Source organism: Colius striatus, chromosome 16 (assembly GCF_028858725.1).
Source record: "Colius striatus isolate bColStr4 chromosome 16, bColStr4.1.hap1, whole genome shotgun sequence".
NCBI lineage: Eukaryota > Metazoa > Chordata > Aves > Coliiformes > Coliidae > Colius > Colius striatus.
Window position 1 is genome coordinate 8,793,195 of NC_084774.1, and position 25,580 is coordinate 8,818,774.

A 25,580-nucleotide genomic window follows, 5' to 3' on the forward strand; every position below is an offset into this window, starting at 1 on the left:
TTAGGTACCTCTGCTTCCTGAGGGAGGGGCTGGAGCCCATGCCCCTGTTTGGGGTGCATTGTCCCCTCATTCTGCCCCATGGATGATGCTCAGCAGCCGTCAGCTTTGTTGGCATCTGCCTTTTATTGGCTGCAGGGAGAACAGGGGCTGGGATGTGGGTCCAACCCTGGCCTTGGGGGGGGTCCTTCTCCGAGGGGGGAGCCTGGGGGCACTAAGTGGGTGCAGGGATATGGGGAGAGGGTCAGGGTTGTGCTCAGCTGGCTGCCCACCCAGGGGATGGTGCTGGGGTGCCAGCCCTGCCCAGCTTTCCCTCCCCACAGCTGCCTGAGCCCCTCTACAAGCCCAAAGGGGCCAATCCTGCCCCAGCTCCTCCTTCCTGGTGCTCAGAGGCCATTGCCCTGTCCATCAGCTCTGATGGCTTCCAGACCCTTGCTGTGCTTCTGCAGCTGTGGGAGGGAGGAGAACACATCTTCCCCCTCGATTTACCCCCAGGAGCCCAGGGCTGGACTCACAGCCCCAGCACCAGCAGCCGTGGCAGGGGAGGTCACAGGGTGCCTAAGGGATGGGCTGGGGAACCAAAGAGGGACAAGTGATGCTGGGGGCTGGTGGTGCCATGTGGGGATGAGGCAGGGGCTGGGGGTACCGCAGCGTGGGGGCCGTGGGTGCCACCCGGCTCTATAGGTCCCACAGCTCCCCTGAGTCGGCGTTGGGCTCCTCGTCCGAGCGCGTGGTCACCTTGAAGTGGCGCCGCAGGGAGCCCCCGAAGCGCTTCTCATCGTCCCACCGCAGCTTGGGCCGCACGCGGCGCAGGAAGCCGCCATAACGCTTGCGCAGCTCCTGCCCCTCGGCCCCGGCTGCTGCCGGCCCCGGGTAGTCCTGGGGGGCCTCGCGCTCCCCCGGCTTGCGGCCGAAGCCCCCAAGCTTGTGGCTGAGGCCGCCCTTGCTCTGGGTGTTCTGGCGCAGCAGCCACAGCAGCTTCCCCTTGGCCGTCTTCTTCATGAAGCCGCCGTAGCGCTTGGCGGGTGCCGCCGGCGGCTCCTCGGGACTCGGCTCCGGCTCTGCCTCGTCCTCCTCTGCCTCGCCTGGGGACGCGTCCGTCCCTTCGGCCAGGGCCACCAGCGGGGCCAGGAGGGCCAGCGCCTTCCTGCACGTCTCCCACTCGGGGCCGGGCGCTGCGGAGCCCTGGCATTCCCACAGGCACATCTGCAAGACAGCAGGGGCCCCGGGGTGCCCGCTGGCATCACCCTGCTGCCTTCCTCCCATCCCGCCCCGGGGGTTAATCCCACCCCGAGCCCAGCCGTCCGTGGCGAGGAGCCCAAGCTTGCGTGTGCCCAGCGCCCTGGGCTGCCCACAGCCAACACCCAGCCTGCTGCAGCGACCCCCTGGCTGTGGGCTGCGTGGGGCTGGCACTCACCAGGGGCTGGATGCTGCTGCCGGTGCCGTGGGTCTGTGCTGTGCAGAGGGAGCACTGGGTCACACAGTCGGCGGATGCCGCCGCAGCCAGGGAAAGGCAGAGCAGCAGCGCCAGCGCCCGCCTCGCCATCTCACCCCACAGCCGCTGCCTGGAGAGGGGGAGACAGCACTGAGCCCGTCACCCTCCCCACGCCAGCCCTGGGGAGCACGTCACTGCCCCGCTGGCACCCGTGGCCGCTCCTGGGGACAGGCACCGGGACCTGCGCCCGTGCCACTCGCCTCTGGGCGCCGCTTCTGCAGCCCAGGCTGGGGGAGAGAGAGGGACAGGAATGACCCGTGGGGACACAGCCTTGTGATCCCTTACCCTGTCTGCAGCCTGCTCCTGGGAGCAACCCCTGAGCCACAGCCAGGTCCCTGACCACTGAGGTCGCTGGGGCATGGACCCACGGCATCCCACCCCTTCCCACCACCTCCTGTTCCATTCCAAGGAAAAGGTTTTTCGCCAGCGCAGTCGCCGTGTTTGCACCGCGCAGAGGGGATGAATCACCAGCCCTTCCCCTTGGCCTTGGGGAAGAAAAACACCACTTCTGCCACCAGCAGAAAGAGGCTGGGGGAGGGAGGTGCTGCTACGGACTCACCCCTGGCTTCTGCACCCCATGCTGGGGCAGCCCTGGCTCCTCTTCTTCCCACCCACCACCTCTGCTGGGCTGCTGCAGCACGAGGGAGGCAGGAAAAGGTGGATTTGAGGTTCCAGCCTACCTGTGAGCCACAATCACCATCCTTCAGCCCGCTGGGAGCCGTGCCAGAGCCTCTCACCTCCTTGGATGAGGCCGTGGCGAGGGCTGAACATGCTGTGCAATGGCCGTGAGAGAGGCTGCGCCGGCCACAGCGCCTGGAGCCGCTCCAGAACGCCCCAGGTGAGGCTGGAGGGGCTGGCACAGGACCACAGTGCCCCTGGCACCACCATGGCCCCAGGGGCAAGAGCCAACCCCAAAGGGCTGCACCCCAAAGGCAGTGAGCACTCACCTACCTCCTTGGCTGCTTTTATCTGGGGTGGAAAGGCATGACCCAGAGGGATCTGTTACACATTAATGACGCATGTTAGAGACTATTGTATTCTCCAGCAGTAGCTGCTAATGTACTGTAATTGGTCCTGATGAAGAAATGGTAATGCCACAGTATTAATTCATGCTAGATTAAAATGTAATTTGACTTATCTGCACCATGGTGTGAGGAGCTGTCTGCATTCCTGCAGCACAGCCCCGCTCCACGCAGCCCTTGGGACATCACACACCTCACCCTGCCCAGGCAGGAGGCACCAGGGCAGCCAGATGCCCAGGATGGGCACGAGCACGGCAGCACCTGAGCCAGCCCTGGCTGCTGAGGCACGGCCACAGTCCTGCTTTGCCACCCAGACAGCACCAAGGGTGAGGACTCAGCAGCACACAGGTAGGTGCCCGCTGAAGCACCGAGGGGAACGAAGCAATCGCTGGCTGCTTCCCAGCAGCTCCACGGGCAAACTTTCCCCCCACATCTTTCCCTACCTGCTTCTCCCTGGCCCCTCCGTGGCCAGCAGCCCCGTGGGTGCTGCCAGAGCCACGTGCAGGGACCACACTGCTGATATTCACCCTCAGGCATGACCAGAACCACACAGCTCGATGCCCTGGCATTTCAGCCGTGGCACGTCCCATCCCTGCCACCCCGGCCCTGCTGCAGCTGGAGGGTTTCATGGCACTCAGAGGCACAGGACCCTCTGTGCCCAGGTGCCTCGAGGTGTCCTGTTGCAAATGCACCTTGTCCAGGTGATGCCACGAATGCCCCCGCAGCAATGCTGCTGCTGCTGCAGCTGGGGCAGGGGGGGACTGGCAAAACTGAGGCAGGAAAAGGGGAGGAAAACAAAGAGCTTTGGACAGAAGTGCAAAGAAGCGGCATGCAAAGGGAGGAAGAAGCAAAGCAGAGTTAGAGCTGGATCCTGTGTTACCTGGAGGAGCCTGGAGGCTCTGGAGCCGTCTCTGCTGCAGAAAAGCCTCGGCAGGATCGTGGCAGCGTCTGGCAGCGCCAGCGGTGAGTCCCGGCTGCCCTCTGCAATCCTACCTGTGTCAGGCATCTGCCAGCATCCCCTCCTCCCCTGCCCTGTTCCCCACCTGAGCGTGCAGTGCCCAGGCTTCGGTTGTGTGTGGAAAAGCTCCAGCTGTGTCCATACAGCCCAGGGAACAGTCACAGGCTCAGTCCCCACAGAGGGCTGGGGGCTGCATGTGCCAGGCAGCACAGCGACCGGCCCCACAGCCATCACCCACCTGGGCTGATCTCTAGGGAGGGATGTGAACAGCTCTCCCAGGCTGAGCAGAGCTCAGAGACAGGTGCTCCCACACATGTCTTAACAAGTAGGTTGGGACCCTGCAAGTATTTCTGGTGGAGAAGAATCTCCTGCCAGCAGCTCCTTTCCTCACCTTTATAAGTGTCCTGGGAACGCCTCCAGGACGAGGCTGCTCAGAACAGCCGACGACTTTTGGAGCTGAATGGCAGCAAAACCCAGCACTGCAGCCGCTGCTTGAGCCAAGTGGGGAGAGACAGCAACCTCCCCCAACCTCCTCCCCGACTCCCTTTGCCCCTCTGAGCCCTGGGTGTCCCCGCTGCCAGGGTGTGGGCATGGAAATGAACCCCAACAAAGCTCTGGACAGCGGTTCCCGTGCTCCAAAAGCACTGGAGGGACAAGAGGAGCGACCGCAGCCAGGTGAGAGCCCCTCAGGACGGTGCCACGAGCCTGGCCGTGACCCGCTCTCAGCACCACAGGTCCAGGGCTGTTCTCAGACGGTCGCTCTGAGGTGGGCAGCAGTGCCACCCCCAGCTGTGCCCACGCAACGGGACGGGACGGTGCCCCGGCGGCCCTACCTGCTGCTGCCCGTCCCACCGAGCCCCGGGTCAGGACGGGTGACGGGGGTCTGTCCGCGGGCGTCAGGCTGAGCCGCTCATCGGGGCGCTGCTGCCAAGGCCGGGCTGCTGGCGGCCCCCACGGCGGTGCCACGGCTGGACTGGCCGTCCGCCGGCTCCCACCCTGCTTTTATGGCCACGGAGCCTCCTCCCGCGGCGGGGCCGGCTGCGTTCCACGCTGCGGAGCCAATCGGGGCGAGGGAAGCTGTGAATAATCAGCCCCGCAGCATCCTCGGCACCTCTGAGCAGCCTCTCCCGCCGTGCTGGGGCCTCCCCGCAGCCCCACACCGGCGCTGGGCACCGGGCTGCACGTCCTGCAGCTGCAGCGCCGGCGGCTCCAGCCCTCGGGACCCCTCAGCAGGGCCATCCCTCAGTCCCTGGGGCTGAAACAACTTGCCCTGAACACGGGGGTGGGGGTGACAGGGGGCCAGGACAGGGGCTGTCTCCCCTGAGAGCTGTGTGCCAGAGGAGTTTGGCTGCTGAGGGTGTGAATTCTCCTGGGGCATCAAATTGAAAGCCTGGCTAAGAAGGAGAAGGGGTGTGAAGCCCCCAAACCTCCCCCATTCCGCTCCTCAGGCTGGGGACAGGCATTGTCCTCATGCTAATGCTGGGTGGAGGAGTGAGCCCGTCCAAAGCTGCCACTGACAAAGGTGAGAGGGTCTTCACACCTCTTGAAAGGCATGCCCTGATCCCCCAGCCCAGCTGTGGCTGGGCAGCAAAGCCCTCACAGACACCCCCCAACTCTGCATCCACTGGGCTCCCCCCATCACCCTCTCCCCTGGGGAGATGAGCCAAAGGGGCAAAGGAAGGAAGGTGAGGGGGTCAGAAACCTCACATTCCCTTCCCTGCTCAGCCCCAATCCCTAGTCACACATTTCTGAGCCCAATTTGGGGGTGAAGGGCAGCCCTGGGCAATGCCAGGGACTCCCCTGAGCCCCCACCCCACCCCACCGGGCCCTGCACAGTGTGATGACAGAGGTGCAGGGCTGGGGTGCTGGGCGCAGGGCTGGAGGTGCTGGGTGCAGGGCTCGGGGTGCTGGGAGCAGGGCTGGGGGTGTTGGGTGCAGGGTTAGGGGGTGCTGGGTGCAGGGTTAAGGGGTGCTGGGCGCAGGGTGGGGGTGCTGGATGCAGGGTTAGGGGGTGCTGGGTGCAGGGTTAGTGGGTGCTGGGTGCAGGGTTAGGGGGTGCTGAGCGCAGGGCTGGCGGTGCTGGGCGCAGCGCCGTGGGGCAGGTCCAGCCCAGCCCCGCAGCCGCCGGCGCCGGGAGCGAATCCCGGCAGCGCAGCGCATCCTCTCGCCTTGAAGTCGGAGCTATTTTTATCGGAGCTCAAGAGGGATGTTTCCCAGCAACCTGCCTTTCTCCCCGGCTCCTGCACCAGCTGCCGGACACGGGGCGCCCTGCTCAGCCCTCCCAGCGCTGCTGAGCGCCGTGGGGGACACTGCTCCCTCCGCTGATCCCCAAGGCTGGTGGCCACTCCTGTTTGGGGTGCCAGGCTCTGCTCCCCGGAAAGCACGCGGGACCCCGCAGGTTTTGCTTGGAGGTGGGTTTTAGCCTACCCAGGTGCAGAGACCTGGAGCAGGGATTAATCCTGGGAGGGGGATGCTCAGGACCCTGCAGGCACAGGCAGAGGGCAGCCACGGCCCCCCTCGCCGCTGTGTGCTGGGCTGTGTAGGCACGGAACAAAGCCCAGAAGAACAAACCCATCACGGACACCCTCTGCCAGAGGCTCAGGCATCCCTGGGGCAGGTTTAACCCTCACTGCCGGGTCTGGCAGTCCCGTGGGAACTCCACACACGGAGGGGAGGAGCATTTCTTACACCAAACCCCAGTATTTCTATGCAAATCCATGAAGTCCATCCCTAAACCCCAGCCGCCCGGGTTTAACCAGCGCAGGCAAACAGCTCCCTCCAGGAGCCGAGTCTCTGGGTGAGAACAACGGCATCGCCCCAAAGGCTGGTCCCTGCCCGAGGAGCAGAAGGAGCAGTGAGCCCACAGCTGAAAGACCCACAGAGAGAGCCCAAGAGCCCGGGATGCAGCTGCCTCCCCACACAGGGTAATTGCACCAGAAGGAGATGCACTGCTGAAGCTGGAGCCAACCCCACATGCACAGAGAAGAGCTGTTAATGTCCCTTCCTCGGGGCCGATTGCTTGGGGAAGGAGGTCAAGTTACTCCTGTCACAAGTTGCCACAAGAGGGTCCTCGCTGGGGGTAATGGGGTCCTCACCCCCCTGGGAAAGGAGCTGGGAGTGAGCTTTCTCACCAGCAACTTCAATTAATATTCATCTGCCGCTTCCTAATGGGAATCTGCCTCTGAGTCACACTGACATTTCCCTGGGACAATGGTAATTAAGCACCTGGGTAAGAGAAATGTGCACTAATAGAAAAGTTAAGTTTTGTTAACTACATGAGTAGTTCAGAGCTGCAGGTTGGGTGAGGAGGGGCACGAGCACCCTGCGACAGCACGTGGGAGGGAACGGCAGCTCACGTCACCCAGCGCTGCCACTCTGCCCCCACAGCCCCCAGACCTCACAGGGCACCTCGAGGGTGCCCAGTTCCCCATCCTGGATTGGGATAAATCGTCCCTGTGGGCAGGAGAAGTTCTGCAGCCCACTTGGGCTGTCCCCGAGTAGGGGGGCTGGGAGCATCCCACGGGCAGGCAGCGGCTCTGCTGCGCTCCCTCCAGCACCTTCAGCTGTATCCTGCTCCCTGGGATGTGGGTTTTGCAGAGAGCTCCGTGGCTCACTCACCCTGCGGCCCCAGCGTGAGGCCGGGCTGCGGTGGGCAGGGCGAGAGGCGGCCTTTGTGCGGGCAGACGTGGGCCTGGGGCAGCGGGGGCTGCCGGCAGCTGCTGGTGAGGGATGTGCTGGCTGCGTTTTGTGGGTTCTGTGGGGAGAACGGTGGTGGTGGAACGAGCTCTCCCACGGGAGCTGTGCAGCCTCCAACCACCGCACTGGCAGGGCGTGGAGGCAGATGCCAGGCAGGGGGCAGGGGGTGCTCACTGCTGCGGGGGATGCGGCAGAACAGCCGTGTGGCACCGGGAGCCCATTCAGCCCCTTCCCATCACACCGCAGCGGCTCGAGGTCACTGAGCAGCCCAGGCTGGCACGTGTGCGGGCACACCGTGACCTCCCTGCGTGGGCAGCAGCTACAAGTGGCCACTCGAGGCTGGTACAAAGAGCAGAGCCCACGTAAACACGGCGAGTGACGCCGCTGCCGCCGAGCCCGCTGCCGGCTCGTGCTGCTGAGTGGCAGCGGGAGCACGGGGCTGTGCCACGGCCCCCTCAGCCCTCAGCCAGCAGGTGAAGCGGCTGCGTTTACAAACAAACCGAGCCCAAAACACTTGCCGGGCTGCAGGCTGGGCTGTGCCACTGCCGCGGGTGCCATCACCCAGCCCTGGGTGCCGGTGGCTCTGGCAGTCTCTGTCCCCTCCTGGGGTGGGGACACAGCATGAGGCAGCCTGGGGCTGCTGGGGGCTGCGTGGTTACAGCAGCACGTGCCTCGGGAGTGAGTCAAAACCCCAGTCATTTTTTGAGCTCCTCTGTAAACTGGCTCTGTGGATGCTCTGCTTGGCTGTGCCTGCTAACGGCACCCAGGCAGGATGACAAAAGGCTGCCAAAACCCCTGCTGTGGGTTTGTTTGATTGCTCTTTCACCTCCCCCCCCCGCCATGCCCACCGGGAGTGGGGTGGCAGCGTGCAAAGCCCCAAACCCAAGGGGCTGCCGGCTCCTGGCAGTGCCAGGATGAGACCCCCCGGCACCACGGGGGCGGACGGATGCTCGTGAAGCCCCCGGCCGCCGGGTGAGAGGCAGTTCGGGAACGGTGTGTGGCACAGACACTGTGTGCGCGGCTGTGTCCATCCCACACCACCCGCCCGTAAGAGTGATGTGGCCACGGCAGGTTCCAAACCCCGGGGGACGCCTTCGGGGACACTGCAGCTTCGGGGGCTCCCACTCGGTCCCCGCCGCCCCCCAGCGTCTCGGCAGCCGTTGTGCCCTGTTTTTGGTGACCGATACGCCTCAGGATCTCAGTGACTTTCCCAATGACCCGGTAGCGAGGTCGGAGCATCCTGGGCTGAGAGTGAGTTGACGCCCGGGAGGGGTCCCTGAGTTCGGTGCATCGACCCATCTGCACCGCACGGCTACCGCCGGTGCACTGGGTCCCTGCATCCGCCGCATGGCCCCCGGGACATCATCCCGTCCCGGGACACCATTTCCCCCCGGGACACCATCCCCCCCCGGGACACCATCCTCCCCCGGGACACCATCCCACCCCGGGACACCATCCCACCCCGGGACACCATCCCCTCCCGGGACATCATCCCCCCCCCGGGACACCATCCCCCCCCCGGGACACCATCCCCCCCCGGGACACCATCCCCCCCCGGGACACCATCCCCTCCCGGGACACCATCCCCTCCCGGGACACCATCCTCCCCCGGGACACCATCCCCTCCCGGGACATCATTCCCCCCTCGGGACACCATCCCCTCCCGGGACATCATTCCCCCCTCGGGACACCATCCCCCCCCGGGACACCATCCTCCCCCGGGACACCATCCCCTCCCGGGACATCATTCCCCCCTCGGGACACCATCCCCCCCCGGGACACCATCCTCCCCCGGGACACCATCCCCTCCCGGGACATCATCCTCCCCCGGGACACCATCCCCCCCCGGGACACCATCCCCTCCCGGGACTCCGAACTGGGCGGGGGGGGGGAGGGGGCGGGGAGTCCCCCCCGCCGTTACATAAGGGGCTACGTCAGGGCGCGCGGCCTCGCTCTTCTCCCGCCGCCCCTCCCGTTCACACGCCGCAGCCGCAGCCCGGAGCCGCCGCCCCGCAGGTGAGTCCCGGCCCCGGCGGGGACAGGAGCGCGGAGCCCAAAGCGGACGCACGGCCGCGCCAATGACCGGCCTGTTTACACCGGGCAGACACGTACCACGACGGCGGGAGGGCGGGGGGACCGACCATCGCTCCGACCCCCCTCCGCGCTGAGAAACCTTGGCGGCTCCGCACCCCAGTGACCGGGCACGGAGTATAAACCGCCGGGCTTCCTCCACCCAGCTCGACCCCGCAGCTGCCAAGAAGCCGGACTCCATCTCAGCTCTCCCTTCCCCTCACCCTTCCCCCCTCTGCGCCGCCGTGGTTCGTCCCGCGCCGCCGCGATTGGCCGAGCGCTTAAAGGGGCAGGCAGGGCGCGCTTTTCCGCCCTCCGACGCGGCGGCGCGTGCCCCCTCGCCCGTGCGGCGCTCCCGGGGGCGCGGGGCCGGGCGGGGGGGGGCGGCGGCGGCGGCGCGACCCCCCCCCACGGCGGCACCATGGAAACGGCGGCGGCGGACGGCGGCTGCCGCGGGACACAAAGGGCAACGCGGCGGCGGCGGCGGCGAGCGGCGCGGCGGGGACCCATGGCGGCGGCGGCGGCGGTGGCGGCGGGGCCCGGCCCGGGCGGTGGGAGCGGCGGCGGGAAGGGAGCTCCGCGGTACAGCTTGTTGTCCGAGATAGGCCGCGGGGCCTACGGCGTGGTGTACGAGGCGGTGTCGGGTCGCAGCGGAGCCCGGCTGGCGGTGAAACGGATCCGTTGCGACGCCCCCGAGAACGTGGAGTTGGCGCTGGCCGAGTTCTGGGCCCTGACGAGCCTCCGGCGGCAGCACCCGAACGTGGTGCGCTTCGAGGAGTGCGTCCTGCAGCGGCACGGCCTGGGCCAGCGCATGAGCCACGGCAACAAGCGCAGCCAGCTCTACCTGCGCCTCGTCGAGACCTCCCTCAAAGGTACCGGGCAGCCCCCGCCCCCTGCGCCCACCCCGGGGCCGCCACAGCCCCCTCCCGGCTCACCCCCGGGTTACCCCACACCCAGCACCTTGGGTCTGCCCCTTGCCCCCGGCATTCGGGCTCCTACAGAGGTAACCTCGGGGATAGCCCACGCTGGACACTGGCAGCACCTGCTCTCAGAGGATCCCCCCCAAAGCCCCCTCCGACCTCTTGCAACACTCCTTCCTCCACCTTCACTCACCCCTTGACCTCTATAACTGCCCCTGGGCTCTCCCCACTGCGCCTCTGGTCTCCTCTGCTCCCCCTGCCAGGGCTGGGATCCCTCTGTGCTGCAGCAGTAGCTGCCCCAGGCGAGTTCCCCTCTGCTCACATCACTCACCTCAGTCCTGTTGCTCCAGGGCTCCCCTGCAGGGTCCCTCTCCTTCCCCCACCACCCCGAGCACCCTCCTGGGACCCCTGAGTCCTGCCCCATGCTGTGCTCTTGGGATCTGTCTCCCCTTTGCTCTCACCCCACGCTGTGCCTCGGCAGCCCTGTGCCCTGCCCTTGTGGTCTCTCCCTGTGCCCCACACCTCTGCAGCACCTCAGCCCCCTGCTCCTCCTCCTGAGGGACCCCACTGGCACTTCTGGGCTCAGCCCCAGCCCTTTGGAGCATCCCTGTGTGCTGCCCTCAGCCCTTCCCTGTGCCCCCTGCCACTGCTCACCACCTCCTCCGTTACCCACCCCTCCTGAGGCTCCCTCAGCTGCCCTGACCCTTACCACAACTCACACATGTCCCTTGGGGACATTCCTGTCCAAGGGGACATCTCTTCCCCTCTCTGTGTGACTCAGTCCCCTCACCCCATGACTGCAGCCCCTGGCAGTGCTCTGCCTGCTCCCTCGAGCCCTTACAGCTTTGGGACCATTCTTTGTGCTCTCCTGTCCCCATTCCTCCCCAGTGCTGGCTCAGTGGGGACAGCCCTGGAAGCACCAGTGCCTGTAGCCTGGGCTGACACCCCCATCTTCCCCTGGGATCGCTCAGCAGCGCCACAGGGTTGTTGGGGTCACTTTCTCCCGCCACAGCTGATGACTCTGATGGGGACATCTCCAAAATGCTCCCTCTCTCCCTCCCTCTGCTGCCTTGGCTGCTTGTCAGACCCAGCTCTGCCAACGTGCAGTGAAGATGTGGAAAAATACTGGAGCCCTGAATCCCTGATGCCCCCACAGCCAGAGCCAGCTCACCCCAACCCCTCCTTCACCACTCTTGTGTGCCAAGACTGCTGAGCACTGCTTGGGTAGCTCAGTGTCCCAGTGCCCCCCAAGCTGAGCCCCTCCAGTGCAGGCAGCCTCCAAACCCTTCATGTAGGGCTGCTGAGACCCATCCTGTGAGCAAACCTCAGGGTGGCCCTGCCTTGCCTGTCCCTTCCACGCTCTTCAGGGTACATGTCCAGACCTGCCTGGCTCTCCCTATGCAGACCTGATCCTGCCCTCCCTTCACCCTCCATGCACCAGCACCCGTGGGAGCCTCCCAAGCAGGGCAGTGTCCTCATTTCTGTTTATCCTGGGTGCTTCCTCTGCATGCTCTCACGGGCACGACTCCGTGGGAGAGGAGCCAACCCTTCCCTTCAGCTGTCTGCCCAGCTGGAGCAAGTCAGGCTCTCTCTGGCAGGTGCAGGGGAGTCTCTCTTGCCCCCCTCTATCACGTTTCACACCCTGAAAAGAGGTGGCATGGCTTGGAGAAAGCTTCTGGGCAGCTCTAGGTGTCTGCAGGTGAGGAGAGAGCTGTGGCTTCCCTGCTTTGGGGAGAGCTTTGCCTATCCTGGTCCTGCCACAGCCCTCTGAGGAGGAGAACAGATCCTAGCTGTCCATTCCAAGGCTGGAGAGAGGCAGTTTCACTCCCAGACCAGAGTGCATCCTCCTCTCCATCTGCTTTCCTCCCGATTGCCCTAAGGGCTGTGTTGTGCTGGCCACGAGCTCAGGCAGATGCAGCGCTCGCTGCCTTCCCAAGCCTTGGCTCAGATACAGTGCTGATAAACGCTTCCAAACCAGCCTCTGGAGCTGTCTGAGCATCCCTGGGCTGCGTGTTCCCTGTCCCTGAGTGTGGAGCCGTGGTGCTGGGCGGGCAGCAGGGAGCTGAGCTGCCGTGCCATTCTGCACGAGCGCAGCCGGGCTATTTCGGGGCTGCGCAGATGCCACGTGGGGGATTAGGCAGGGACTGTCTCAACTGAGACATCAGATCTCAGCCACAACCTGGAGCCCTCAGCACCTCCATGAGATGGGGAATAGTGAATGCAAGAGCAGAGTGTGAAAAGGCAGCTGGAAGCCCGGCCCTGAGGCTGGAGGAGAGACACGTCCTTGGGCCGTGCGTGTGGTGCCCTGATGCACGTGTGCCTTCAGGGCTCGTGTGCAGCCTCGTGCCCCTCTCGTTGTACCTGAGCCATAGCAGTGAGAGAGCTGCCTTAAGTGAGCAGGTATGAGGGAGGTGTTGCCTCCTGGCAAATCACCCACAGGGCCACTAACTTGCCACCAGTGCCCACCTGGCATGGCCCACGTGTGTCACTGTCAGGCCAAGCACTCAAGCTTCCTGCCGCCAGCCCCTCTGCACAGAGGGAGCTGGAGGTTACACACAGCAGTGGGATGCTGTTCCTGCTGTCATGAGGTGGGTTGTTTTTAAACCTGGAATGCTAAATGAGTTAGCAAGCTGTTAATGAGCTCCCAGGATAGGTGGTGGGAAGGCAGTTGCAGGGATGGAGAGGTGGTGTTTGGGCAGGGAGTTTGATGGAGAGCAGCCCTGGCCCCGCTGGCTGCAGCTCCAGCTCTTGGCTGCTCAGCTTCAGTTTGCTAACATCTCATCTTTGGGAAGCAGCTTGCCAGCTCTTTATGTTTAAGGCTGTTTGTTTTGAAGGCAGGAAGATGATTTAACAACTGAAGCACTTTGAGATTATAGAAAGAGAAGGAGGGAATGTTGCTCTTTGGCTGGAGCCTCTCACAGCGCTCCACCCAAAGTGAAGTGTGTGGTGCTTGCAGCTACTGCTGGGTCACTGACCTCCTCCCTCTGCTTGCTCAGGTTCAGGGCCCAAATTTTAAATCAGAGCCTCTGTTGTGCTGCAAACAAACCTTGGCTTGTCAGAGCCAGCAGGTCCTGGCTGCTGCTGAGCTGGTGTTTGAGCTGCTTCCCTGCAGGAAGGGGCTGTCTCTCACCTGTGTGCCCTGGCCTGATGCTCCTGGCCATGTGTGATGGACACGGGGCTCTGCTGTGCTCCCTGTTGTGAGAAAAGCCAAACCCTCTTGGTCCCCATGTCAGGGCTACGTGGATGCCGAGGGGAGCAGGAGAGCAAAGCCCTGCACCCTGCTGCAAACGGAGGTGTTGGCAGTGGTGTGAGCTGGGGCTGTCCTGCCTGGGCAAAGGTCTCTACTCCTGGCACAAGCAGCCTCTGCTTCAGTTTCCATGCTGTCATGCTCATCTCACCAAAGCTCTGTCATGATTTAACCTATCCATCCTGGCCAAAACCAGGCCATGCTCCCACTGAGCCCTTGGGCTTGTGTGCTGAGCCACTCTCCAGCACCTTGAGGGTCTCACTTGACCTCTCAGAGTACGGCCGGTGCCAGGGACGTCCGGCTTGTTCCCGCTCCCTCCCATCCCCCAGACCTCACCTTCATCTTCTGCTGAGGGCAGGGAGGTGCAGCCAAAATCCTCTGTTGTGCAGACTTCCATTTCCATAGCAGTAGCCATGGATACAGACTGTTTGTGCAAATAACCAATATTCCCACCCACACCAGTCGCTGGCCGCTGGAGCCATGGGCTTGGTGTCCCTGGTAGTCTTTGGCTTTACCTGCTGCTGGAAGTTTGCTTTCCCAGATTCTCTCTTGGGCTTTGCTAACACAAACCCCAACTTTGTGAGGTGGGTGGAGTTATTGAGCTGCTTTCAAAACACCCGGGTTCGTGTGTGTGTGACTGAACTGTGGCAGAGGTGAGTGGTGTCCTCCAGCTTCTCCCTAACGGTGCCTGAGGGTGAAACAACCCCAGTTCCTAGAGAAAAACCATGTCCAGGTTGCATGTGCAGGCTCTGCCTGGCACCTGCATGCTCTGTGCAGGTCATTTGGGGTCTGGCTGTGGGGTTTGCATCCTGGCAGTGTCCTGTTTACGGGCAAAGGAGTGGTTTCCCTTGGTGGAGGGGAGTTGTGGAGTAAAATCTAGAAGCAATGAATTGGACCTGAGATGCTCTGAGCTTGAAGAGCTCAGTGAGGTGTCTGGTGAAGGAGGAAGCTCTTTGGGACACAACATTGAGTGGCAGCACCGATGAGTGAAGCACCCATTACATTCCTAAGCATGGCCAAGACTGCACTTAGACAGTGGTTACTACTTGGGCCTCCAGTTTCCTCTCTTTAAAGGCTTGTTGGTGTTTGATGAAAGCTGTATGAAGCAGCAGAGCTCCCTTAGCACAAACACAATGCTTAAAGCCCCAGATGTAGTGTGAGAAGAACCAGCATGCTGCAAGGCTTTGCCACTGGGGTGCTCTTTGTGCTTGCACAGCGTTAAGGGCTTGGATTTACTTCCCACCTGCAGTTACAGTAGCAAAGAATAAGCTTTGAGCCCACCCTTGCCTCCTGCAGCAGAGCTCAGGTGGGAGAGCTGGCATTCACACACAACTGATTTGTTTTCCTGTAGACTTGCTGCTGATTGTGTTTTTAGTCTCTCTACTGCTTTGGCTGGTGAAGCCTGAGGAGAATTACTTGATGGTAGCACAGGAAAGTAACCCTCTGCTCTCCTGCAAGCACCTGAGAAAGTGTGTGCTTGGTCTGACTCTCCTGTCTGAGCTGTGCTGGGAGCTGGTCTCTGAGGTGGCTCCCAGGCAATGGGCTTGGATAAATGTGGTGCTGGTGTGTGGCACTTGAGGATCCTAAAGCACTTGAAGCCACAGCAGTGCCAGTGTCACTGCTGGGACCCTGCACTGCAACAGGTCCCGCTCACCTCCCCAGGGCCTGTTGTGTCTGTGTAAACCAGAGCCAGTCCTTAACCTGTGCTGGGTGAGTGGGGATCACAGGGTGGTGGGGGTTGGAAGGGCCCTGCAGAGCTCATCCAGCCCAGCCCCCTGCTTAAACAAGCTCAGGCTTCTCTTCTGCAGGCTGAACAGCCCCAGGGCTGCAGCCTTTCCTCTCACACACACATTCCATCCCCTCAGCATCTTGGTGTCCCTGCTCTGGCCTCTCCCCGGCACGTCCCCGTCTCTCCTCAGCTGGGGAGCCCAGACCTGGCCCCAGGACTCGGGAATGTTCTGTAACGTGTCTTAAAAACCCCCTTCTGTCATCCCTTTGGGTTAGGTGAGAGGATCCTGGGCTATGCAGAGGAGCCTTGCTACCTGTGGTTCGTCATGGAGTTCTGTGAAGGGGGAGACCTCAACCAGTACGTGCTGTCACGGAGACCCGACCCCGCCACCAACAGGAGCTTCATGCTGCAGCTGACCAGCGCCATCGCCTTCCTGCACAAGAACCACATCGTCCACCGGGACCTGAAACCAGACAACATCCTCATCACAGAGAGGTCTGGCTCCCCCGTTCTCAAGGTGGCTGACTTCGGGCTGAGCAAGGTGTGCGCCGGCCTGGCCGCCCGCGGCAAGGAGGGCGGGCGCGGGAGCAGAGCCGTCAACCTCAACAAGTACTGGCTGTCTTCAGCTTGTGGCTCCGACTTCTACATGGCCCCCGAGGTTTGGGAAGGGCACTACACAGCCAAGGCCGACATCTTTGCCCTCGGCATCATCATCTGGGCCATGATTGAGAGGATAACGTTCATCGATGCGGAGACCAAGAAGGAGCTGCTGGGGACCTACGTCAAGCAGGGGACGGAGATTGTGCCCGTCGGGGAGGCGCTGCTAGAGAACCCAAAGATGGAGCTGCACATCCCCCAGAAGCGCAGGACTTCCATGTCTGAGGGGATCAAGCAGCTCCTGAAAGACATGCTGGCTGCTAACCCCCAGGATCGACCCGATGCCTTCGAGCTGGAAACCAGGATGGACCAGGTTACGTGTGCTGCTTAAGCTGAGGGCAGGGCACCGCCGTGCTTTGCAGCTGGGTGAGTGAACCACAGGTTTTGTGTCTTTCTGTCTGCTGTACCAGCCCCATAATGTTGCTTTGCAGTGACACAAAGGAGGCTTTTATGTTCCCAGAGCTATTTCTATAGTGACTCATCAGAGCACTGCTGCTGAGCTGCTTCCACTGATTCCACTGTGAAAAATAAAGCAGAAGTGGGAGATGGAATCAGCAGCTGCACGTCCCACTGCTGCCTGAAGGCCCAGCAGAGCTGGAGCCCTGCTCCTCAGAGGCCCTGGCCACTGCCTGAGACAGGCTGGTGCACAGAGACCCATGAGCACCTTCAGACATCAGCTTTGGGTACATCCATCTCCTTCTGCCTCCTCTGCTGGCGTGGTGTAACTTCAGTGCTTAGTGCTGAGAGCACCTCTGTGTCTGGCAGTGTCCTTCCCCTCTGAGACTCACACAGGCCTCAGCTGCCCTGCTGAGCAGGTCTGTCTCAGCACAAGGCTGCTTGCTTTGCTTTCACCTGCAAAGCACGTGTGTCTGTCTCGTGGCTCCGTCTCGTTTCGTTTCCCTGCTGAAGCAGGACTTCCCTTCGGGGTGAGCTGCAGTTGCCCACAGCCTGTGGGATGCTTTGCTCTCCAGCAGCTGAGTCTGTGCTGTGTCTGCTCAGGAAGGAAGCTTACAGAGCTGTTGTGCTTTGAGCAGAGTCCTCTCCCCTTCTACCCGCAGCTTGGGTTCTAAATGATCCCAGTCCTCATGGTCACATGTGGTTGGGAAGGAGCCCCAGGGATGTGAGGTAGCTGGTGGTGGCAGGAACCAGTAACACTGAAGGACTGGGAGGTGTTGCCTCCATGGCAGAGCTGCCTGTAAACAGGAGCTGTTACTAGGGCCTCTCTCAGCCAAATGAAACTGAAAGGGACAGATGACCAGGAGTGAGGCTGATGTTTTCCCAGCCTGGCTTCTTTCTCAAGCCCCTGGAGAGCTGCCTGACCATTGCTGGTCACAGAGGCCTCTGAGGGCCTGCCTGTGTCAGGTGCTGGCATTGCAGCTTCTGCTCCCAGCTCTCACCTCACCCCAAAACCACCCAGATCTGCTGGAGCAGAGCAGGTATAGGAGAGCAAAGAGGGATGAAATGGCTGCCTGAGGCAGCAAACACCCAGCCTTCATTGAGCCTGACTGGCTGTGGCTGGCTCTGGGATCAGCCTCCAGCAGCAGGGTGTGTGGGGGGGAAGGTGGGGGCATTTGGGCAGGTTTTGCTAAAAGCAACCCCTCAAACTCTCCTCCCTGCCCTCCTGTAAAGTGAAGTGCTGCCCATCCCCTCTCCAGCTGTGTGCCCAGGTAAACTTTGTGCTGTTTGCAGAGGGACAGGAGTACAGAAAAGGGGAGGCCCACGGGGTAGGTCCAGTTCTGTCACTGTTGGTTTTGTCCAAACTGGACCATCCCGTCCCCACCCTTCAGATCTCCAGCACAATGAATTGATGCAGCTGCCTGGGGCTCCTCACTGGCCCCAGTGCAAGTGTGGGCAGGGGATTGGGGTGGGGGAATCAGCCAAGTATGTGAGTCCTTCAGGTTGGGTGTGAAAGTGTCCCAGGGCTGAAGTGGGGTGCCCCACCTCGTGCCCCAGGGCCAGGCGTGGGTCTGGCTGCCTGATGGGTTGGGATGAGGGTCAGCCCTGGGCTTGCTGTGCTGTGCCATCTGTGCTGCCAGGATGCTGCTGAGTTATGCAACCAGCCCTGTGCCCTCAGGGGGAAATTCATCCTGCTCAGATCTGCAGAACAGTACATGCAGGGATAACAAACACCGAGGGGACAGACCTACCCCGGGGCTGTGTGCTTAAAACCCAGCTGCAAACCCCCCCCTCCTTCCCTCCCTCCCTGGCCAGAGCCAGCCCTGAGTCTGCAGGGTGGGTGACACAGCTGCAGCAGCCAGGGATGGGTTTATGTAACAGCCTGGCACGTGGATCGTGGCCCCTTGGCCCGGCCTGGAGCCCAGCACTGCCTTCCCCTGGCCTCTGTGTGGGGCAGCACTATATTGGGTGTGCTTCCCCACTGGCATTGTGCCTTCAGCCCAGCCTGCCTCTGGCTGCTGTTTGAATGCAAACCTTAAACCTGCTTGAGAAGCTTAGAAGGGGATTTAGAGCAGGACCTGGGCTGTGCTCTCAGGTAACTGAAGTGGACCGAGGAATTCCAGTAACCTCCTCTAAGTGAGCTGTGGCACTGGCACGTAGCTTAGAGTGTTGCTGGGTCATGCAACCAGTTGTTCTTCCCCAGGACACCTCCAGACCCTGCTCACCCTCGGTTCATGTCATAACCTGGAAAGCTGTCACCCTCCCTGACCCAGCAGACACACGTTTGCTTGTTCTTTGCTGTGCCACTGACCTCTTCTGACTTTTGCTTCGTGTCCCAGCAGCTTTGCCTTTAGTTCTGCTGCAGCTGCTGCACACCCCTGCCAGACTCTGTGCTCTGGTACCCTTCCAGATGGCAAATATCAGTTCTCAGCCAGGAAAGGTGCTTCTGGTTTGGTTTCTCTGGGGTGGAGGTGAGCTCGCTTATCTCCTCCTTCCCCTCACCAGTGCTGCCCTAGCCCTGGGGCCATAAGGTCCAGCCAAGCTGGGCAGCACTTCCCTGGGCAAAAGGGTCTTATCTTTTGTTATTTCAACACTCTGCTCTTCCCTGCCTTCTGAAGAGGGAGTTTCTCTAGATAAAGCCTGAGATTGTGTTCCCAGAAGCATGCAAAGAGGACAAAAGCCTTTGTAGTTCATGAGGGAGGGGCTGGGTTGTGCCAGGTACCTCCTGATGGTCTCTTGATTGCCCTGTGATAGCCCAGCACTGTGACTGCACCCACCCTGATGAGTGTTGCCTTGTACACACATACAGAGCAGGAGGAAGGACTTGGGAGATGGAGGCTGTGTCCCCAAGCAGGGGAAGATGATGGCATGGACATGGGAAGGTTCTGGGTCATCCCTCTGCTGCACTGAGGCCCCACTGCCAGCTCCTGCCTCTGCTGTGACCCAGTGTCATCCTGCTTAGCACTGCATGGGCTGCTGCTTCACATCCTGCTGATGCTGAATGAGCATTGGAGCTGATTAAAACTATAAGTGGCAGCAGTGGAGAGATTAAAAGCTCTTGAACAAGGAGCCGTGCGTCAGTGGAGTGAGCTCTCCTGCCTCAGAGCTGTGAGCTCAGGGCTGCAAATGCCTTCCCCCAAAATGCTCCTACTCCAGGGAAGCAGGAGCAGGAGTGCTGCCCTGCTTCCAAAAGAAGCTGCACTGCAGAGGGGTGTTCCAGAGAGTTCCTTGTATGGCTGCCCTGACCACTGCCCATCTGTCTGCCTTCCCTCAAAGGCTTTTTCCTGCCTGCAGCCTGCACAGGCAGCTCCTGGCTACTCTCTCCTGCAGAGCAGTGTGCCCATGGCCCTGCCTTCTGCTCCCAGCCACAGGGCCAGCCCCTGCCTTTACAAATATGTTCCTTGGGCATGGGTTTCTTTAATGAGGTTTCCTGGGGCTGAGGGATTGCAGCCATTTGCTGGGCAGTGGCAGCTTTTCTTCAGCAGCTCTTTCCGCTGCTCTGTCACTCGGTGTCTCTGCAGAACCCCTTACTCATGCCTGGGGGGAGAGGTCTTTCCCCTGCTGAAGGGGGGAGCTGAACCCACCACCAGCCCCCTCCATCTCTTGTTCCATGTACCTGAGCTCAAGTTTGGGGAATAAGTAAACTGCTGTTAGCTCCTGGGAAATGCCCATCCTTGCCTGGCACAAGGGGTGAGAAGCAGGGACTCCCCTCCTGAGCTGGAGGTTGGCACATGGTTCAGTGACTTCCAGCTGCAAGAAGCCCTTGAGGTACCAATGGGCAGAAGTTGCCAGCAGCAGGGAGACCCCCAGGTCCCTCTCCTTGAACCATCACTGCCACTTCCCAACCTCAGCTCTGCTGGTCCCTGCTCCAAAGGCTGTGACATCCTCAGTGATGTATCTCCCATCCATCACATGTGCTGCTGCTCTTCTGGGTCCAGCCCTGCTGCTGGATGGATGCCCACAGGGAATTTGCTGGCTTGCAAAGCAGCTGGGTGGAAAGTGCTGGTGGCTGCTGTGTGGAGTTGTGTGTTTCTGCAGCTCAGAGGCCAGGAGGGTGCAGTGCCAGGGAGGAATCAGTGCAGCACCCTGCTGCTGCAGGGGCCATGTGGGATGCTGTGTACAAGGGCTTTGGCCAGAGCAGGGGCTGGTGCAGCAAAAGATGTGCTTGTTCTTCACTAAAGTCCCTGGCACTGAGCACCCCTGAGGGCTGTTGCAGGGCTGTGCTGCAGAACCACCCTGCTCTGCTTTCAGTTGCACCAGAGTGGATTTTAACCCCCTTTTGCAGAGCCCCCTGAGAAGCCTGAGCTGCTTCTGACAGCCAGAGCAAGCAGAGCAGGGAGCCCCTGTGTCACAGCCTGTTCCACCTTCCCTGGCAGAGGACTGGGAGCCAGTGCTCAGTGTTTCAGGTGGAGCCTTGAGGCCCAGTGCTGTGGTGACTCTGGTCCTCGTTGCAGCCGGGCTGTCGCCCCAGGGACCCCAGGGCAGGGCTGTGTTGGGACACAGGGTGAGACTCAGTCCTCAGCTCCATAACAAACTCCCGCTTTCAGCTGGGATAGACTTCATTTTCTGCCCAGTAGCTGCTCCAGGGCTGTGTTTTGGGTTTATGCTGAGGAGGCTGTTGATAACAGGGGTGTTTTGTGACTGTTTCTGCTGCTCACCCCGTCCTGTCAGGGGTGTGGGGAGGGACAGGAGGAGTGGCTCTGGGGGGGTGCATTGCCTTCTCAGCTTGAACCATGACACAATCCCATCTTGGCCTAACTGTGACCAGTGGAAGGCTGTGGGAGGGGGAGCTCTCTCTGCAGGGGTGTCCCCTCCAGCACCACTCAGGTCACCATCCTGCTCCTGCCTGGTGCTGTTCTCTCATTGAGGCCATGTAGGTGTGTGCTCCCAGAGCCTCAAATGCTGCTTTAATTAAGGCTTGGAAAGGAAAGGAGAGATGCAGTGAGCATCAGCTGATCCTGCCTGCTCTGCCTGCCTGCAGCCTGGGTCTGGTGGCAGCAGGAGGGCTGGGCAGGACCTTGTCACAGCTTAGTAACTGGGACAGAACTGCTGACTGTACCTGACTTCTCCTTCTCCTTGTTTCTCTTGCAGGTTTATCTAGCAGGGACCCATAATCTCCATGATACATGTGCAAGGAGGGATGTCAAAGATAAGGGAAGATGATGATACTGAAGATCCCTGGTCTGCAGGATCTCTGGCAATGTGAAATCTCTGAGTGTTGCTTTGTTTTGTTGGGGAGAGATGTTCTGGGGTGTGGGGAAGGGGGCTCTAGGGGCCTGTGGAAGAGCATGAGTTGGCAGCTGTTGTGCTCACAAGACAGTAAGCTCCAGAGAGCTGAGGTGCCCCTGCCCAGCCCTGTCCCCAGCTCCTGTGCTGCCATTGACTCAGTAGGTGTTTCTAGAAAAGATCTGGTTCCAGCCAGATGTTCTGCCAGGCACCAGCTCTTGAGTCTGGCTGGGCACAACTTTGGGTATAAAGCTGTTGCTTTTGCTTAGGAGAGATGGGAGCAAAGTGGTGGCTTGGTCTGCACTGGGGGTGTGATGCTTTAGAAGGAGAGAGGCTTGGCCTCTGCATTGCAAGCAGCTAAATAATGCCATAGCCAGGCAGCTCAGAGTAGGTGGATGCTGCCCAGGCTCTGGGCAGTTTACATGAGGATGAGTAGTATTAAAGGAGCTGGAAGGCAGGTCTGCTGCTGCCTTGGGCAGATGAGTGTTCTCCCTGAGCTGGGCTCCACTGGTGATGTTTGTTGTGGTCTTTGTGTACAGAGGCTGTTGGGGGTTTCATCTTCAGGTGAGCATGGGCTGCCTACAAAGACACAGAAGCATCCAGTGCTCAGGACTGCCAGTTGTTGGGAACAGTACCTGGGAGAGGGGGAGGTTTGGCCCAAATGGCTCGTGGGCTGGATTCCAGGCTCCCACTAAAGACTCCTCCCTGCTAGATCACTATCCCTAGGAAGCAAAAGGCAATGCTGCTCGTTAGGTTTGCTTACAGCTCAGGTAAGGAGATTGGAGCCTCAGGCTGAGCAGTTAATACTCTGTTTCCTTACCTATATTTAGAGCAACACTAATATTCTGGGGCTGACCCTGTGTTGATGGTCTTGGCTCACTGTAAATGCAAAGTAAAGCACTGCTCACCTCACCTCACCCTGCAGGTCCTGAAGCCTTTCCTGCCAGGCTCAATGGCTCTGCAGTGCTGTGGGGAGGGGGCTGCCAGGGCCAGGGGCAGCACAGGCTCCCTCCCACCCCCTGCTCTCCCTGCTCTGGGCTCTGCTCCTCTCCTGTGTGCAGGCTGCAGCTTCCCTGTGTCATCACTGGTGGGTTTCTGAAGTGGCAGCACCTCCCTGGATCTGCTTGGTGTGCTGTGCTGACCTCCCAGGAGGGAGTGGAAGTGCAGGGAGTTCAGGTGGGCTGAAGCAGAGCTAAAGCAGGGAAAGCAGGGAGAGGTTCCTTCTTTTCCTCCTCCATCAGTTCCAGGACTCAGAGCTGAGGCTGTGACTGCAGGGAGGCCGTGTCCCACTTAGGAGAACAATGCCAGGAGGCTCCAGAGCGTCTGTCTGTGACTTGTGAAGGTTCAGAGAGCACAAATGCAGTGCCAAGCCCCTGTTCCCATGCTGTTTGTTCTGAGGGATGCTTGTGTGGGCTGTGGGCAGCCACAGCCAGGCCATGGCTGCCCAGCCTCCTTCCAGGCTGCTTGCTGGGGCCTGGGCTTGGCTGCAGAGCTCTCAGGGGCCTGCAGAGCACGTTGGCTGCTCCCCTGGCCCTGCAGGTCCTGCAGTGGCTGTGCCCAGGAGCTGCAGGTGGGTTTCTCCCTCAGCTCCTGAGGGCTGCAGTGAGCTGAGAGCTGAACTCTCTGGTTCACAAGTCCAGTGTTCACTGGACCAGCCTCCCTCCACCTGACAGAGCCTTTTGCTCCTGAGTTACAACTGTCAGAGCCTGGCTGTGGCGTGAAGGGTGCAGTCAGGGGGCTTTACCCTCCCAGCCCTGCTCACCAGGCCTTCCCTGATGGAAGGGCTCCTCACCCAGTGGTACATCCCAGTTGAAGGGAACTTCCTAGCAGGGGATTTCCACGTGTGGAAACCAAGCCTGAGAGGCAGGGTGTGCAGGTGGAAGGTGAGTGAGCTGCGCCCTGGGACTGCTGCTCCTCTCTGGGGCAGGAGCGAGCCTGGCAGGCAGTGGCCAGGCAAGCCCTGGGGGAATCAGCCCTCTCTGTCCACCACTCTTCCAGGCCATCCTCAAACCACACACATCCACCTCAGCTTTTGCACTGCAGGTGTGTTTTTCAAGCAGGTTGTTGTTAGTGAGCTAGACCGTAGTGCCTTACGTAGGGTTTAGCCAGTGCCGAGCCCAGGGGCTGGGAGCCTGTGGCCAACGTGGGTGTTTCCCTGGTTACTTTGTCTTTCCAAGAGCATTTCTCCCTGATGATTTTGCTGCTGTTTGTGCTGGACTCCCCAGACTATACAGGAACCTGCCTCATGTTTACAGCTCACACTAGCTCTTCTCCCAGTTACTTTGACCCAGACCAGCGCTCCCTCTAGAACAAAGTGGGAACAGCTCAAACCTCCAAGTGCTGTGGGATGGAGGATGTTCAGGCTTCTCTCCCTGGGTTGGGTTTATCCTGCCCAGCTGCTGCTTCTCCCTCCCCTGTAGATGCTTTTGGCATTAGGATGCACTGCTGGGAAAGCTCAAGCTTAAGAAAGCAGCAGCAAAGCTGCAGCCTGGTGCCCAGCCCAGGGTCAGGCTGTCTGGCCTCAATGATGCTGAGCATCCCAGTTTGGGGGTGCTGGGCAGTGGCAGGGGAGCTGAGCACCCTCTCACAAAGCCCTGCCAGTGCCTGTGCTGGGGGAGTGATTGTATGAAACTGTTTACTTCTGACAATGCTGTTTACAAGAGGGATGTGGGGTGGGGGTGGGGGGACAAGCCAAGCCTCAGGAGGATTGGGAAACGTGGTATCTGCACCAGCCTGCAGCAAGGCACTGGTGGGGATTTCCTGACCAGCTGTGGGCCATGGGGAGGAGAGCAGAGGTGGCTCCAGCCTGGAGGGCTTAGATTAGCTCCCCCTTATCCCCTTGCTGCTCTGTGTGAGGTTCAGCAGTGCTAGTGACAGATAAGAGTTACCCCTGTGGTCTTCCTTTACTCCTCAGGACCCAGCTCCTTTACATATCAGGGGCTCCCAGAGCCTTTCTGGAGCAATAAGACTTCAAACAAGCATTTACCACCCATGTGGGAATCCTCCCTGTGTGGGAATCCTCCCTGTGTGCATTGTGTCTCCTCCCTATGCAGTACTGAGTCTGGGTTTAAGCCCTCGTGGGGCGGCTGCTTCAGGGCACAAGCTGGGACACGTTTCCCTGTGCTTCCTGCAGGTCATGGGAGCAGGGGAATGTGTTGCTGCTTTTCTTTACTCCAGGGCTGTGCTGCCCAAGCTTCACACTACAGCTGCCTGGGGCCAGGGGGGTCCTGGGCCCCTTTCAGGACAGACATGGGGTGCTCACCCCCCAGCAGGAGCAGCCTCTGGGCTTTGCCTGGCTCCTGGCAGCCTGCCATCCCAGCAGCCTGGCTGTAGGTGGAAGGCAGAGCCCCTGTCCCCGTGGCTGCTCGTGCCCTAGGCTCCCCAGGGAGCTGGTGCTGGGCAGAGCTGTGCCCACAGCTCCTGGGAGCTGGGCACGTGCCAGCGTGTGGTCCCTCATGTCCAAAAGCATTTGACACTTCAGAGCAGGGTGCTGGGTGCACAGGGAGCTGTGATGTGACACATCTGTTGCTCTGCAGCCTGCCCCAGTGCTTTGAAATCCAAAGGTGATGTCCAGGCTGCAGGAAGAGCTGGCAGAGGCCAGAAGGAAGTGTTTGGTGTTCTGTCCCATCCCCAGGTCTCTCCCTGTCGCATCCCCAGCCCTGGAGCTCACTCCTCCAGCAGCTTTTCAGAGGTGAGCCTGGGGACAGGCACAGCCAGGCCCTGCCCTGCTCCCTTCTCCCCCCTGTGCTGAGCTGGCAAGGGCAGAAGGCTTAAACCCAGACTCCAGACTGAAGCTGATGACATTAGCCCTGTATTTCCCTTTGTTTTTGCACAGAAGCTGGTGACTTTGGACCTTGTGTGAACAACTTTCTATGACTATTTTTTGTACTTGGTTTACTGGGGTTGGTGTGAGATGTTGTATTTAAGTTCCCTGACCACTGTGGATGCCCCTGATGTGGATGAGTGGCAGAGGCTTTGTAAGTTAAGAGACGTTTGTGTGAATAAAGCTGTTGGATGGGGTTGAAAAGCCACACAACTTGAACCACGAGCTTGGGGTGTTTGTCCTCAGCCCTGCTGCCAGCAGCTGGTTGGGAAGGAAGGGGAAGCCCCTTGGGCAGACTAAGAGGGCAGGTCTGGCAAAGGCCAGGCTGGGCTAGCAGACCCAAG

The 25,580-nt window shown here is 60.8% G+C and overlaps 2 protein-coding genes across 4 annotated transcripts; one reads left to right on the top strand and one right to left on the bottom strand.

Moving 5' to 3' along the window:
• Positions 1-136: 136 nt before the first annotated feature.
• On the bottom strand, positions 137-2,610 carry PDYN (prodynorphin). 3 transcript variants are annotated; one of them, XM_062009124.1, is made up of 4 exons: positions 2,230-2,610; positions 2,052-2,123; positions 1,415-1,562; positions 137-1,203 (listed from the first exon to the last, which is right to left on the bottom strand). In XM_062009124.1, the coding sequence occupies exons 2-4, from the start codon at positions 2,069-2,071 to the stop codon at positions 676-678; spliced, it is 696 nt and encodes a 231-aa protein (XP_061865108.1). In that variant the 5' UTR covers positions 2,072-2,123; positions 2,230-2,610; the 3' UTR covers positions 137-675. The 3 variants fall into 3 exon arrangements, with proteins under 3 accessions (XP_061865108.1, XP_061865106.1, XP_061865109.1); XM_062009122.1 differs by lacking the exon at positions 2,052-2,123 and having other exon boundaries at positions 2,173-2,610; XM_062009125.1 differs by lacking the exon at positions 2,230-2,610 and having other exon boundaries at positions 2,052-2,145.
• Positions 2,262-25,580, top strand: STK35 (serine/threonine kinase 35). The gene is given in 10 exon segments (XM_062009445.1): positions 2,262-2,330; positions 4,054-4,334; positions 4,921-4,994; positions 7,070-7,194; positions 8,076-8,140; positions 9,095-9,184; positions 9,363-9,594; positions 9,597-10,110; positions 15,410-16,157; positions 21,279-25,580. Coding segments are annotated over 9 exon segments (2,163 nt in total). The 3' UTR covers positions 16,123-16,157; positions 21,279-25,580.